Source organism: Homalodisca vitripennis, chromosome 2, assembly GCF_021130785.1.
Source record: "Homalodisca vitripennis isolate AUS2020 chromosome 2, UT_GWSS_2.1, whole genome shotgun sequence".
In the NCBI taxonomy this organism is placed as follows: Eukaryota; Metazoa; Arthropoda; class Insecta; order Hemiptera; family Cicadellidae; genus Homalodisca; species Homalodisca vitripennis.
This window is the reverse complement of record NC_060208.1, coordinates 171,794,272-171,811,194: the sequence shown is the minus strand read 5'-3', so window position 1 is coordinate 171,811,194 and position 16,923 is coordinate 171,794,272. Positions and strand designations below refer to the sequence as shown.

Sequence of the window (16,923 nt, the reverse complement as noted above, 5' to 3'; positions counted from 1 at the left end):
TGTTGAATATAACTATAACCTTTACTCAATTGGGCCTTACCTTACTACATCCGCTTAAATAAATTACATAAAATTGTTAATATAAATTTTGTTCAAGAAACGTCAAAACCATGAGTTGATTTTTTAATACATAAATTAATTCAACAATGTCAAACGATAAAAACATATGTACAACAAGATGTGGAACAACAATAGATACTGTGTTTACAAGATGTTTGGCGAGGTTTTATTCCGGAATTTAAATTTTTTATCTCAGTTATCATAAACGCATAATTTTATTTTTTAAATATAATGTCAATGAAAACGAAGTAATTATTCCGTAAGTACAAGATTGTATTGAAAATTATATTGGCCGAATTATAGAAAGTAATATAGACAATAGTAATGAACTTGTATACATACTTATTACTTTAATATTTAGAAGTCAGTGATCATTGTAATATATTAAATGAAAAACACACTACAAAAATATGTATAAAATTAATAGAATATATTAATAACACTTTTGTGTTAAGGAATTTAGTGATGCATATTATTTTAAAATATACAAAGTAACCATTTAACGTTCTTTTTCTAGATATATATATCCACAGGCCGTTATAAGAATTATTAGTCACTTCTATAGGTTAGTCCCGCTACTGCCTTTCCATTTATTGACCTTTTAGAATATAACGTAGACTATTTAAAGATGTAGGAATTCCAGAAATTGTGCACTGGAATTTCTACGACTAGGGCGGATTCTATTACCCAGAAACTGTACAGAAACAAAACATCTACTATATAGCGTTGGATAGTGTGTACTAACGAACATATTTACTTTCCCTGATCTTATATCAGTGACAGTCAGCTCCATGAATATTTCTGAAACAATTCAACCGATGATATAATAATGATAGAATCAAATTTATATATAATTGTCTATGATATATGAACACATTTTATAAGGAAACCCCGAATACGCCGCTGCCATTACATAATAGGTAGTTTGACTTTATTAATTGCATTTGGAATTCTCTCATCTAGAAACCGCGGACGGAAGAAATCAATGTAATCGCGCTGAATCATCAGCGATTCTCCTTATCAATTCTCAGAAGAACGAGAGCAGGAAAGTTGTTTCTGTAACGCAGGAGTTTTCCGGAATCCATCAGATTAGTCATGCTACGAAACGGAATAAACTCTCCGAATAGATGTAATTGTAAAGTGAAATCCATTTTACATTGTATGTTTATATTGATTGTGCGCCCTTACCAAACAGTGCCCCGCGCGATGGTTTAGAGCCGCCAATGTAGGCAAGATTTGATGAAAATCACATAGAGAAAGATTTACATGTTCCTTCGGTGTGCTGCCATCATAACAAAATCCATACTAGCCATAAAATCGCTTCCACAATTTGTGATAAAAGCACATATTTCGGAATTTCGCTATTGTGTGATGGTCTGTACGTACGATGATTGTATACTGTTGCAGGGCCTCTATTCTCTGTGGCCAAGGTCAGTAGAGAGACGCCCTTGGCATTGTGTTCTGCCATTTAGTTCATCGAACTTCCGCTAGATGTCACTGGGATGTACATTATATGTATTGCAACAGGGGCAACCAAGTTAGTGTATTCTGTTTGTCAATCTGCGGAGGCTATTCTTCTTTTCGATGTCTGTTATACTTGTCATTCAATTCGGATAGTTTACTTTCATCAGCTGACAGAGACAGATTGTTTACATCGTGTTTAGTGATGGAACGTGAACATTTACGTTATTCTGGAGTTGGCGGGATGCACAGTGATTGTGAATACAATCGAATTGACAATAATAGTGATGAAGGCATTGAAGATTGTAGGCCTATGATACCAGGTGCGGCACACCGGGAATTGAATCAAGGTTAGTGAATTTTTAAAATAGGAGAATGTGCCGTGTAAATATACAAATAATTTATAATGTAAATCTACATGTATAGTAATACACAAACATTTCTCTGCCTATTAAGTAATAAAAAGTGTTTTGGTTAATAATAATTTTATACATTCAGTATTTTTAACTAATGCAATTTTCGCGTAAAATAGTATATAGTTGATTTCACGTGAAAAAAAATAAACAAAAAACAAACAGACACATCTGTTATATTTTTATTTTAAATGAGCCTGGAATTTTTAATATTGAGCTACGTTTTCCATTATAAAACCATGTTATGTATATTCATAGAAACGTAAATGGTCCATTGAAACAAATTTTATAATTAAAAACAGTATCTTACTTTTGATTTTCGTTTAGTTGATTAGTTTTTATTTTAAATGTTAAACCCATTTTTTAACTTAAAAATTAAAAAAATAAAATTAATAAAATATAAATATTTCTTAAGATGATTAAATTGCATTGCTCTACTTCTACCATGAGCAAGTAAAAAAGTTGTAAGAGTTCTGCCAAATTCTTATATTCTCAGCAAATGTATTTGCTGCCACCAAGCATAATAAAACTAACAGAATGAATAATCTCTACAGGTGAGTACACAATACCACTAGTTTAATCAAGCCGGTTGAGTCATAAGGCGCCATCACATTCGCGCGTGTTTGATGTGTATCATTTTATCTAAACAATCTAATTCTTCCAATTTCTTTGAAATGCATCTATACCCAGAGGTTTTCGATTTCCCAGGCCTCATTCACTTTTTATTTTTGTATAAAAATTGTATTTCGATGTATATTGTGCATTTTGACTACTATTGCTAGACAGTTAATATAAACTAATTATAATGACTTATGGTATCACAAGTCGTCTGGGTAATTCAATAAAACCTTTTCTCTCTCCTCTGGCCGATATTACAATGTTATGTAGAGATAAATATTACACATAGATTTATAATAATTTATTTCATAATCTCTAGGAGAACATATGACCATAGATAGACATATTATCATACTGTAGTTCAACTATTATAATATATCTGGTACATTACACAGTAAGATCTTCTATCAGATACATATGATGTAATGTAGATCACAGAACTATGATAACGTGACACCATCATTAGAATCCTAATAATGATATACTGTCAATGTGAATTGCCTTTGTTTGTTTGTTTTGGTTCACGTGTAAACTACGGTATACTTAACCGATTGTACTGAACTTTTACATAGACATTCTTTTTTCGTCATGCCGTTTTTAGATCTCAGCGATGAAGTAAGTACTCATGTACCTTCGACTCCCTTTGAAGCAGTCGGGAAGAATCATTACTATGCTAGATGAAAGTTCGCTGTACAGTTCTTTTGAAGTAATGTACCAATTCCAGCTCTAAATATTGTAAAATATTAAAAATATTTTTCAGTTTATAAAGAAATAAACACGTAAAAGTAGTGTCTTTAATTTTAACTGTGCATTTTTAGCAAATATTTATTATTAGATATAAAAAACAAAGTTATTATAATTATAAATTTTACTATAAATTTAAATACTGTTATAAAACTCATCTTAGTTGTCTTTTGACAGAAGTAGGCTTCTCTGATCTGTGACATATATATTCTTGATCGGGAAGCAAGGCAAAATCAACTTTTGAACACAAAATACTAACGCTGGAGTAAATTACAATGGCCATAAATATACTTTTTATCACAATTTCTTGATTATGGCAAACTCAACATTGGCGTCGGAAATATAATTCTCTCGAACCAGCATTGCTCACACACGTGCAAAGGCTACAAAATTGCGTGCGAAGCTGCGGGTAACTGCTAGTATTATAATATTCTAGTGGTTTAAATGGTTAATGATTGTGGTTTAACACGTGATTTACAGCATAATGAGCCTCACGTGTTTAACGGTATTTGTAGTTTTACAATGGCAATTCCTATAATATAGGCTTAGTGTAGTTGCATTTATCCTGTTTGACAGCTTTCTCTTGTTCAGCTGTATACCCAAATGTGCTTAAGTTCGTCTAGGAGTTTATACGCTGATGCGACAGCCGGCTATTCTAACTGAGATTATTGGGTTCCCACGAATTAAGTGACTTCACTGTCCTCTCCTCTTCTTATTTTTATCGAAACTTTGTACTAGAATGCATGTTTTCCTAGCTACGTAACCACAAAAAAAAATAATTACGTGTTAACGTTTACTATTCATCGATTCAAAGTGTTCCACATGTTGCTCTGGAACGTAAGAACCTTAATTAAATATTTATGAATTAACTTGTGTATATTTTTCAAATAAGAAGTTATTTACAACTCTTTATAAGAGTAAACGGTCTTCGACATTTTCCATTATTTTTGTTTCTAATTGTTTTATGAAAACTAAAAATATCAAAAGGAGTAGGTTTTAATGAGCTCGAGGGAAAAGAGCTATCTTGATTGTTGGTTGCGGATTTGTTCAATCCAAATGATAGGGAGATATTCACGGTTCCACAACTTCTGATTGTTACATTATTACATCTAGCACTGAGTCGCTTTTGGCGATAATTTGAGTCTATTGAGAACAGGAGACGAAATTAAAATAAGTTCTTTATAATAATAACGACGACTAAAAGAAATACCTTATTCGGAGGCATTATGGTCTATTCAGGACCATTCAACGGCATTTGTTTACTGTGAAGAACACTTTTGTTGTCAATTCCCTTGGTAAAAACTGACGCCTACACGTATTTTGTTAGTGTCAGATTGTTATCAAAACGTATATTTGTAAAGAGCACACGAACAGCATAAAAAGAAACAAACTCTAAACGTTACAATAGAAATGTTACCAATAAATACTTGGACCAACTTGATAAAATAACAAACAATAACAATAGCAACTACAAACTAGTTACAATTTAATTAGTAAATTTAGGTTTTCCTCAATCTCAACAGTTAACATGGTTAAAAATTAGATCGCATTTACTAGTGAGGTTAGGAATGAAAGAAGCCTCTCTGTAACTGGCTCATTGTCGCATAGAATATCTGTCAACGAAGCTGCAGATTCGCGTTACATCTATTCTGCGAATAGCAAGGGCCAAGGACAGTCGACAAGCACATGTGCCACTGTGATAGCATTGTCATAAGAAATCCGTGAGTCAGCGTCAGCAGTGTGTGGTCTGCTAGGAGATGAGAAATCACTACTTCCTCACGACGCCACTGCCGAGACGCTGTGTTCCATGATTTATTTAACACTGTCTTTGATTAATCTAAGTTTGTTATTGTCGACTGCCCACCACTCGGAATTGTACTTCCCTTTAAATTTCGTCCTAACCAATGGGGCAATGTCTCATGCCACCATCGTGAGAAGAAAGGCTGGAGTTCAAGTTCATTTTCGTTCATTTATTTGCCTGCTCGTTTTCAGATATTCATACATGACTGGCAACCAAACAAAGTTAACAACTACCCCTTCATTTAGATTGAAGGGAATAAAAGGAGCTCCAAATAGCCAGAACAAGAATGTTCCTTGAGAATTTGTCACTGTACTTTTTTGGCTGTAACAGGGTCGCCACCCGACCGGGAAAACCGGGAAACCGGGAATAAGCCGGGAATTTTCCTGATAACCGGGAGAATTTCAAAAACAAATCTTCCGTCTACAAGAACTTATAAAATCAAGACATAATTTGACAGCTCCTTGAATCAAGCACTGATTAATTTCGAAACATTGTATTTTACGCTACGTGGTCCATGAAATTGTCAATGAAGATCAACATATGTTCGCGAGCTCCGTCTGACGCTGGTTACCTCCACTAGTGTTGTAGTGCAGTGGAGTTTATCTTGGTTAGTTATACTCCTGTGCCGCGGCAAGCTTAACGCCCCCCCCCCCAAAAAAAGTAACAATGATTTGACAATTAAAATCGGTCGATTAGTACACCAGAATGTCAGTTGGATTTTTTACCAAGCCTGATAAAATATCTTTTAGAGGAGAAAATAGTGTGTTAGCTACAAGTAACGCTGAGAAGGGGTTTGCGTCCTGTTGCATAGCAATGACAGAATGAGCTGAGGGTTGAGCGGCAGGAGAAATATTTAATGTCTAGAATTGGCGGCGGATGAGTGCCATTGTGTGGTACTGTCGAAGTCTGTGCTCACATCTGCCATGGCTACATATGGCTCAAATCGCATGGTGCGAGGTTATGTATTATTTGATGGAATTCTTGTCGGTAGGCCATTTCTGGAGTAGATAACTTCTTAAAACGGGTCAGCCCGAAATTGATGGAGGCCTTTGAAACGCCCCAAGGTGGAACATCAGATCGGTGTATAATCCAATGGTCGCTAGTTGACCTGACTTGACGAAAGCCACACGGACAAGATAACAAAAGGTTGTTCTTCTCTAAAAAAAGTCGCCGATTGACAATTATCTCGAAGAGTTTACAGAGGTTACTCGTAAAGAGGATTGGCCAATAGTTTCCAGGAGAATTTCTATCCTGGCTAGGTTTGTGATGCGCGATGACATAAGAGCGACGCTAAGATGCGGGGAATTTCTTTACCAGGTAGATTATATTAGCCTATATAACATTAGATATATTTCGTCTATTCCTCCATAGGTTCCGCAACAAACCATAATTTATGTTATAGGGACCTGGGGCGGACTTTGAGGTGACAAAGAATGGAGTTCATCGATAGGAAAGAGGAGGTCGTAATATAGGCAGGGCCGCCCAAAAATGAATCTCGGTTGCCGTGGGCTCGGCACAGGGAGGACCTGGGGTCGAGATCCATAAAATGTTTTAAAATACGTTCTATCCTGTATTGTGTGTGATATTCTAAGTAACCTAATACAGCATATAAAAATATTTGTATATAACCTGAAGGCACTTGCAGGTTTTTATCTATAACATGTAAGTTTCTGAGGCAATATTCTATTAAGACGCATATCGTTTAAGTCATAAATCATTTAAAAAGCACTTGCTTAACTAAAATCATAACTTATACACAAGTTACTTTAAAAATCACGTATTTTCATACATTTTTTCTGTGGCCAGAATTCGTACTTGAAATTCTCGCGGAGTGATAATGTTGAAATATTATTTCCATCTACAGATGACTGAAAGTTTAAAAAGGTAAACCTACCAAAACAGTTTGTTTCATTCTAAAACGGCCTTGTCATAGGTCGAATAGGGTTGGATGTGCACTAAATAAAGGCTAAAATGGAGGACGATTGGCGAATGGTTGAAGCCTCGGGTGGTAGCGATCGATGGATAAAATGTCAGCTCGTCACCGACAAACTATAGAACATGGCTCGCAATACCGATTCAAAAGCTTAATATTCAGATAGTCTGCAGGTAGATTTGCTTACAGCGCAATAACTATTATTAAAAATACTACTGTGATATATCAACAACTAGTATATAGACTAGTTAGTTGAGTACGAATGCCTGATGATGAAAGCACTATGTGTGTACAACGAGCGTCGATGGATAAGGAATCGATGGAGGAGCAGCAACTCTTTATTGGCGGATAACGGCTGTCAATTCGCGAACGTTATACTCAGCTGAAGTTGGATAGTTCGGTGCCGTTGTTTCATGTAGCGTTGCCATGCAATTAAAGTTAAAATCGATCACAATATGCTTAACAAACGATAAAATTCACAGACGGTCACGTAATATAATCCCGATGAAGTTTATTATAATAGTGTTGAGTGTTCCCTTCAGACCTCAGTAGTAGTAGTCATAGTATTTGGTTCATATATTTGTCTAATGCCGTACACGAAATTACTAATAAGCACCGTTATTACAAAGTTAAGTATCAAAAGCTTAAATCTTGTCTAAAATATGAACCCCATAAAAAGTTGAACTATAGTGCAGCTTAAGTTCGTATAATATGTGGAACTTTGTAATAAAAAGGCTAATAATTGAATGTAAAATTGAGAATTGAAATAAAGTACCGAATTAAAAATAAGCGTTTTTTATTTGAATTAACACTTTAAACAGGTGTAAATAAAAAAAATAGACAAAATTGGCTGTGTTGTCGTGAGACTACATCATTTTTTACCATCACTTAGAGGGCTTGTATAATTGATTTCAGTCTTTATGTCTGTCTGCAGGATATCTCGAGAAAAAAAAATTATTGTCACTTGAAATGTTATATGACACCATTTCTACATGGGCAAGAGAGATTTGATGATAGTGCGTGTTCCTCTGTCAGTGATGAGCTTGATTGGTTAATTATCATTTTGTAACTGTTATTGAAATGTAACTTCAATAGGCCTTATATTTTAATTAGCTTGGTGTTATAACTATTGAAATAACGATGAACATGTTTAGTATCGCTAAGTAACGGAATAACGAATAACAGAATCTGGAACGATGAGTGACGAATAACGATGAACTAGAAATTAACATCAGCAGTAACAGCTTAATTTGACGGTTTGATTGTGTACGAAAACTAGCTGTCGCGCCATCCGGCAGTTGTCCAGTGTTCATGGAATATTCGCTAGGTAGCAGCGTTACTGACTGCGCTATCTATCCTGCACTATCTATTCGTAAAGAAGAGTAGAACATTGATTGACTGAGGCATACAATACTAGACTATTTTCACTCTCTGCTACTCTGATGTGCCACCACAATTCGAGGTCATCAGCATCAAATTTTATTGTAGGCCTACACGTTTGTTTAAAATCTTTAGATGTTTATTTTCCCTTACAACAAACTTACCTTTTCTGACAGATTGCCACAATTTAGTTATTAAAAGTTTGTTTCAATATAAAATGATCTCTAGTGGACAAAAATGATTCATCCCATCACAACAATGAATAAAATTGGATTGACTTTGAAATATTGAAGATTTTTGTAATAATCAGTTATACAATTTGTTTTTTGTGATTATGCAATAGTATATATTTAATTTTGCCTCATCATTATGTTTATCTTCTATTTTGGTTTTTTTGTCTGATATTGGTCCTGCGAATATGCCCTATGTATGAAGTATTTACTTTTATCAATAATCCAAGTATTAAAACTTATGTAATAATGAAAACAAGGAAACAGTTATTTGATGTTATAGAATTTTAACCAAATAATAATTGGGAGACAATTAATATAAAAAAATAAAAAATTGATTCATTCATTGGAAACCCATAAAAAATAAACAAAAGAATAGATGGATAGTGGTGTAACATGAAGTAATCCGTATCATTCGCCTTCAAACAGGTCTTATTCTTTTCTCTCGAAAAAGAATAAGAATAATTTGTATAAGAATATCTTTATAACTTAACTTAAACTGTGTGATTTAACAAGAGACTTGCTAGTACTTTGAAAAGATAAAGCTTATTTTACAGCAGCTTATCAAAACCAACACCATAGCACTCATAATAAACATACTGAACCTTTTCCACCTTATTCACATAATGTGATTTTTTTAAGAAAAATTCAAACTATAGAATTTTCATAATTTCCTGGTAGGAATTATCTCGAGGGATGATTTTTGGTTCATCGCCATAAGCTGCAACTATTCTTCTCAACTATGGTAGAAAAATAGCTGCTCCATTTGTTTAAATATTGACTTTTGTGATTTTGTTTTTTTAGGAGTTTTGTTTGTATTTGGCATCTTATAAAAAAGTGGATTCCATGTGTTTCATGTCAATGTGGAATCCTGATTAGAGGAATCAATAAATCAATCAAAAAGGAAGAAAAGGAATATTTTTACCTTATATTACGTCTTTTTAGTTGCTTATTTAAAATTTTGTGCATACATTTTAATAAGATATTTTGCTTATTCCGAAAAAGTTCTTACAATAGAAAATCTTGCGGGGGGGGGGGGTTATTGTAATTAATTGAGTAATCAAACTCATATTGGTTGCATTTTGTATCTACAGTACTTACGATGCAAAATTATGCTTGTGGTTGATTTTACAGAGCTTTTTTATTCAGAATCAGAAATTTATTGTCACATAACGTTACATAAATGTAGTAGATAAAATCTACAATGAACAGGTGACTCGTCAATATAGTTTAAAATATACTAAACCTAATTAAAAAAAAGTTATAAACATAATTAACAATTCATTGATAAATAATCAATATTAATCGCACAAACAGTGATCCAGTATATAAAACAGTAAACTCTAATGATACAGGTACAGATTATAATTCATATTAAAATTAAATAAAGATAGATGTAGCTATTATTACACTAAAATAAAATAATTTACAAAACATAAAACACATTTAAAAATAATTAGTGATAAAATAAATACAGTGGAATTAATATATATACATCAAAATGTTTTGATACGGTTGGGGGGTAATTTAATTAATGAAGGTTGCATCATTTAGAAAATCAGCTTCTGAATAATATTCTTTCTCTATTAAAATATGTTTTAATTTTACAGAGAACTTTTCTGGAGGCAAAGAGGATAGAGATATTGGAATTTTATTGTAAAATTTTAGTCCTTTGTAATAAGGGGACATTTCAAATAATTTAGTTCTATGGATTGGGTATGTAAGTCTGTCTCTCTGTCTTGTATTATAATCATGATCTTTTGTGGTGATATTATTAAGTAAGTTTTTATGGGTATACATTAAGACCTCATATATATAAAGTGATGGAATGGTCAATAAATTTAACTGTTTAAATATAGACCTACAAGATGATCTAAAATTTAATTTTGTTATGATTCTCAAAGCTTTATTAAGTGTTTCATGACAATATAAGACAATACTCTAAACATTCAGTTAAAAAAACTCATTTTTTATTCAAGGGAAAGGAATTTTCATGTAGATTACAATAAAATAGAATACAACTGATGTTAGAATTCATGTTGTTGGTTGTTTATTAATTGTCTATCTCACAAGATTAACAAGACATTTTTAATGTTTCATAATTTGTTAAATCGCATAATTTCGTTTTTGTTACTTTTTTGTAGTTATGGCATAGTTATACGTTGGTAAATTGAAACAATATAAATGCAATTTGTGGTTCTCTATCCCCTTCATATACCTTGGCATTCAAAGGTGAGAATGTACTATTAAAATTCTAATTAATTTTTAAGCGATTCTCTAAAAATTTACAAAATTTAAACAAGAATCCAGATTATTTCTCCAGAATTACACTGCTTTGAGTAAGCTGTTATTTACAATACTTGTTAATGAAAATAAATTGGCAGAAAATGTATCTACTAATAAAAAGTTTTGTGAGTAATGTAAGACCAAACTTTGAATTTTGAATGTGATTTAATACTATATTTAGACTGGCACTGTGTACTGTAAATGAAGTTTTATGCATTAGTAGCTTTGTATTCTCCTCTAAATGAACAAAAATATTTCTTTGTGTAACTATGTGTTTTATGAATAAAACAAGGTACAATAACAATGTTTATGATGATCTCAATTCTATGGTTTATTAATAATCATGGAACTTTTTTCTTATTATTTTATTATTCGAGAAGACATTTTATTTAGACTTACTGTATTTTTTTTCCTCAGTATTTTTAATATAAATTCATTTTGTTTTCAGAAAGAAGAATGGCTGATCTATGGCAGAAGTTCAAGGTGATACTCTGGAAGAGTTACATCCTTAGGCAAAGACACTGGTTCTTGAGCTGCTTGGAAGTGGTGCTACCTCTACTGCTATATTACCTACTCACAAAGTATGCTCCTACAGAGCAAAGTACTGACAATCAATACCATACCTACCCTGTTCAAAACTTTAAGGATCTGGTTGATACTTTTGCAGGCTACAATTTTTATGGCATTCGTCAAATAGCATACGCTCCTCACACAAAGTTCACAAAAAATATAATGCACCAACTTGAGAACAGTTTGAATGAGACTTCACTCAAGAATAACTTCAGTGAGTAAAGAAATTACAGATATCATCATGATAGTTTACGCCACAGTCTTTTACAAAAGCCCTAGTGCACAAGACTGTGTTCAATAAGTGTATATTGAATAATGTGAAATAATTTTAGAGAATGCTGTTTATTCTTCTCAACCAAATTAAATTAAAAATAACAAATTTGTTAAACAATACTGAGATGTTAGAAGGTTGGACAGCAGGACTACATCAGAAAAAATGGTATACTACGAATAGACTGGCTAATTGCTATTTGTAAACTCCGAAGAGGAACCTTATAAGAACTTTCCATTGTAACTGATACCAGGTTTTTCCCTGTATCAGTAAATTAAGACCAAATTGCTAAACTTTATTAATTAATAACATCACAGTGTATTTTTCTATGACGGGCATAACGCAGTATTCAGATTATAGCAGCGATTTATCTTTGATATATTAGTGCACTTAAATTGTAGGTACGGTACTAATAAAATGTCTATCTACAACCAAGTAAAATTTTTGAACATCTGCCATTATGCACTGGATGATCCTTTGTGGTATTCATCTCTGCTAGACAAACCCTTTAAAATTATGTAAACCTTGACCTATGTTTTTGTTTAATATTTTGTCAAACTCCTTGTATACTATACTCTTTATTGAATGTGAAGCGTCACTAACTACGCTAAACCATTATTTATTAGGTCCAATATGCATTAATAAAGTTTATCTTTCCCAACTTGAGCCAAGAAAAGAATATTAAACAGTCCACAACAGGATATACATTGTCACCAGTGCAATTTTATAATGGAGTGAACTTTTTGAGGTAGGATTTTTGGCATTGTATTCTCCTAATAGAGCCCTTTAATTTGATGTACTACTCGACCTATGCTCTCATTTAAGATTTTCTTCTGGCTTCTTACAGGCTGTTCCATAGATATGATAGATAACTGATAGTTACTTCAAAAAGTGGATTTCTAGGTGTAGTAATCATGTACCAAGTGTTTTATCTGTAATTGCTTATAAAATATTAAGGATGTACAATTGGAGGTAAAATAATGTAACCATCAATCACACTGTGCACTATATTACAGGCAGACTTGGCTAACATGTGCTCCTCAATATTCGATGTTAATCAACACCTATGAGATTATAAAATGTCAACCTATCGATCATCTCTACAAGAAAGTCATTTTAAACAACAAACAGTCCTTTATTTTGATGTGTTATATTGATTTTCAATGTTTTCATATGCCCAATTAAAAGAAAGATGCCAAAATCATCACACCACTCATATGAGTTGAGCATGTAAAGCCAGGGATAACAATCTTACAATATCTGTTAAAAGCGTGTTATTCAACCATCTTGATCATATAAATGGTTATCATTTAACTGTTGACAACCATGTAAATTTAATAACTTTCAATACATGAGATATAGTCACAGTAGGAACTTCGTGAGGGGCAACTAAAATAAGTTGAAACGTGGAATTGTAGAGTCATACAGATCATCATTATGAATACTTACTGAGACTTGATGTTTATATTTATACAGAAGATTCGCTCATTTTATGAAAGCAACTCCAATTGCATATCTTCGAGTTGATTTGTTTTTATTTGACATGATTCCTTTGTTTTTATTTTCAGTTAACTTTGTACTTTAAGTAAAAACGTCTGACTACTCTATTGTATTATTTTATTGAATAAAAGTTTTATGATATAGTTATTGATTAATAAAATTGATTAATTACGTTCATCTCTTAACAAATAATAATCTTGATGTCGATTTATTAAGTACATCTAATTACCATAGTCTGTCCCATATATCTGGTGTCGTGATTAGACAATTAGTTAATTTTAAAACCTCCTTTTGAATCGGTTGTTTTTTCAATTACTAACCTTGTGAAAGATGTTGAAAATAAACATTTACTAGTTTTGATTCAACATTTACAGTGGATTTAATATAATTACCTCTATTATTGTGACTATTAGGAAATGAAATACGTATGTCATAAAATGTTACTCTTAATAATAGTTTAATTAAGGCAGGAGCTTGAACTTTAATTGCAGACTGGTAAACTCATTCATTTAAATAAAAACAATTTAAGACATAAGACATTGTTTATTTGAACATAATCGTCAAGATCAGTACAATTGTCATTTTTATGTGTGTATGTGTTACAAAAGGTGTATTTGTGTGTGTGTGTGTGTGTGTTTCAGAAAAATTTTCAGAACAATTGGTATCTTCGTTCTCCAGTTTAGGGGTTGTAGTCCTCCTTCCACCTCAGGAACTCCTGCACCGAATAGAATGGGCGGTCCATCAGCCAGTTCATAAGTCCTCTTCGGAAGGATTTGATGTCTAGTTGGGCAACATGTGCTGGCAGCAAATTCCAGAACTTTGCACCAATATATGATGGCTTTTTCTTGAAGATGTTAAGGCGGTGGGCAGGTAGGTCATAAGTGCCAGCGTTCCTGGTTCCATAGTGGTGAATATTGCCTCGTCTTTCAAGGTTGCTTGTTCTTGCATAGATCGTGGTTTCAAGAATATATAGTCCCACGACTGTCAATATGCGTAGTTCCTTGAAAGCATTTCTGCACGAGTCTCTAAAGCCCAGTCTTGCCATCACTCTTATTGCTTTCTTCTGATGGATGAGCACTCTCTGTAAGTTGCCTCCTGACGAGTTGCCCCAGGCTTCAAGGCCATACCTCAAATGCGTCTCAAAAAGGGCGAAATAAGTTGTCCTTACAGTTTTGTCATCTGAGATCTGGCTCATTCTTTTATGGACATAGAGCCCAGAGCTTAACTTACTACATACAGTGTCGACATGCCTTGCCCAGCTAAGGTTTTCATCAAGGTACTTTACTTCGTAGCATACTGCAAGCTCTGGCACTCCACTTACACCCTCTTTTTCCTTGCCAATCACCATCTGTTGAGTTTTTCCTTTGTTGACGACTAAGTTGTTCTGTTGACAGTATTGTACGGCCATATTGTATGCTATGAAGGATTGTATGTCAAGGTTGTCCGGTGTCTTCGCCCCAAGAGTGAGAATGGTATCTTCTGCGTACATGTGAACTTTGCTGAACTCTTCAAGTTGGGAGGGCATGTCGTTCACGAAGAGTATAAAAAGTACTGGCCCCAGTACTGAGCCCTGCGGTACTCCACTCTTGATAGGCAGAGGCTTGGACCTGACTGTTGTGATCTTGGTGTTTAGTTTGTGTTGGACTTCTACCATTTGCGACCTGTCACTGAGATAGCTGGAGAACCAGTCGGCAGCAGTTCCCCTAACACCTATTGACTTTAGCTTTTCTAGTATGAGGCTATGGCTTAGGCAATCGAAGGCTTTTCTTAGATCTAAAAATATTCCTGTGGCAGTATTTCCTTCCTTGATGTGATCAATCATTGTCTCCACAAGGTCTATGATTGCTGTATTAGTGGATCGACATTTGGTGAACCCATTCTGCGCTGTAGTTAGTAGCCCATACCTCTTGACATGCTTTATTAGTCTGGCTAAGGCTACTCTTTCCAGAACTTTGGAAAAGGTAGGTACGAAAGAGATGGGTCGATAATTGTTTAGTTGAGTAGTGTCTCCTTTCTTTAGTTTCGGGTACACTTTGCTGATCTTCAGCCTTTTTGGGAATGTGCTTTCTCTGAATGACCCATTTACAATATGTACAAGCGAGGGTATAAGTTCTTCCATGCAGTGACGAAGTAATTTGTTGGAGACCTCATCATATCCATATGATGACTTTGGCTTCATGGACAGGATGATATTCCTGATTTCCTCTTCGTTTGTTGGGTAGAGTACTAGGTCGCCTATGTTGTGTATATGGTTGACAGTTCTCCTTTCAGTGTCCATCTGCCCTGCTTTGGCCAAGGTTGTGGCAGCTATATTAACAAAGAATGTGTTGAACTCATGAGCAATGATGTTGGGGTCACGAATAATCTTTCCATTGGTATTGAGTGTTGAATTTGCTGGGGTTCTGTGATTCCCGGTGCATCTTTCGCTGTTGACTATCCTCCATAGTTCCTTGCTCTTGTTGTCAGCGTTTTCTACTCTGTATGATGTTGCTTCCTTTCTAAGTTGTTTTACCTTCAGATCGTAATCTCTTTTCTTCTCAACCATTCGTTGTTTGTGCATTTCTTGGCCTGATGTAAGATAGTTTTCCTGCTCTGCTATGAAACTTCTTTTGAGGGCATTGACTTCTTTGTCCCACTTGTACTTATGCTTCTTCATTCCGTTATTTTTTCTTTTCGTGACAGGACATGCAGTGTTCATGTTTGTGGTGAGAATGTTAAGAAAGGTATTGTAGGATGTGTTTATACTGCTTGCTGAGTATATCTCATACCACCTCTTCTGTTCCTCAAGTAGCAATTTTAGGTCTTCCAGTTTTCGGTCTGTAAAATTTCTTTTGTACACCATAGTTGGCTTTGGTTTTTCAAGAGCGATGGTGGCAACACATAATTGGGCTTTGTGATCGGATATTCCTGTATTTAGGATATTGACCTGGATGTCTTTTTGGTCAATATTTGTGCAAACACAGTCGATAGAGGTTTCAGATGTTGAAGTTTTCCTTGTGGTTCCTATATCTAGTCTTTGTATGTTGTAGTTTGCCAGGTATTCGTTTAGCTTAGTTTTATTGGGGTTTGATGCTCTTTTCAAGGTTGTCGACGTTGATGTCTCCAACAATAATGATCTCGCTGTTCCAGAGTGTAATCTCGTCTAGGCCTTCTGATAGTATTTTAAGAGAATCTTCAAGGTTGGCTTTAGGGGGTCTGTAGATTCCCAAGATACAGACATCTTTGTGTTTGGTCTTTATCTTGACCATTGAGAGCTCACATATTAGTTCTGTGCTGAGTAAGTGTGTACTCGTACTCTCAGTATGGGGTTCAACATCGTTTTGGGCATAGATTGTGACTCCACCTTTTAAGTGATTTCTTCTGCAGAAGCTAGTTATCTGTTTGTATCCGTCTAATACTGTGTTTTTAGTTCATCGTCTTTCAGTCCATGCTCTGTTAAAACAACTACATCTGGAGCCTCTTCACTTAATAAATGGTTTACTTTATCAATTTTATTAGCTAATCTATCCACATTTTGGTGCAGTATTTTTATACAGCTCGGCCTTTGAGTTTTGTGTTTCAATAAATTAGAGTCTTTTGGGTGCTTTTTAGTTTCCTCTCCCTTTTTTGGCGAAACTCTAAAAAATGCTCTTGAGTTTTAAGGTGCCCATGGTCAA

The 16,923-nt window shown here is 34.1% G+C and overlaps 1 protein-coding gene across 1 annotated transcript in view; it reads left to right on the top strand.

Annotated features, from left to right (window-relative positions):
* Positions 1-1,567: 1,567 nt before the first annotated feature.
* Positions 1,568-16,923, top strand: part of LOC124355899 (ATP-binding cassette sub-family A member 2-like) — a 93,181-nt gene continuing 77,825 nt past the window's right edge. Inside the window, 2 exon segments of the mRNA XM_046807053.1 lie at positions 1,568-1,871; positions 11,375-11,710. Coding sequence (XP_046663009.1) covers positions 1,574-1,871; positions 11,375-11,710 — 634 coding nt within the window. The 5' untranslated portion in view covers positions 1,568-1,573.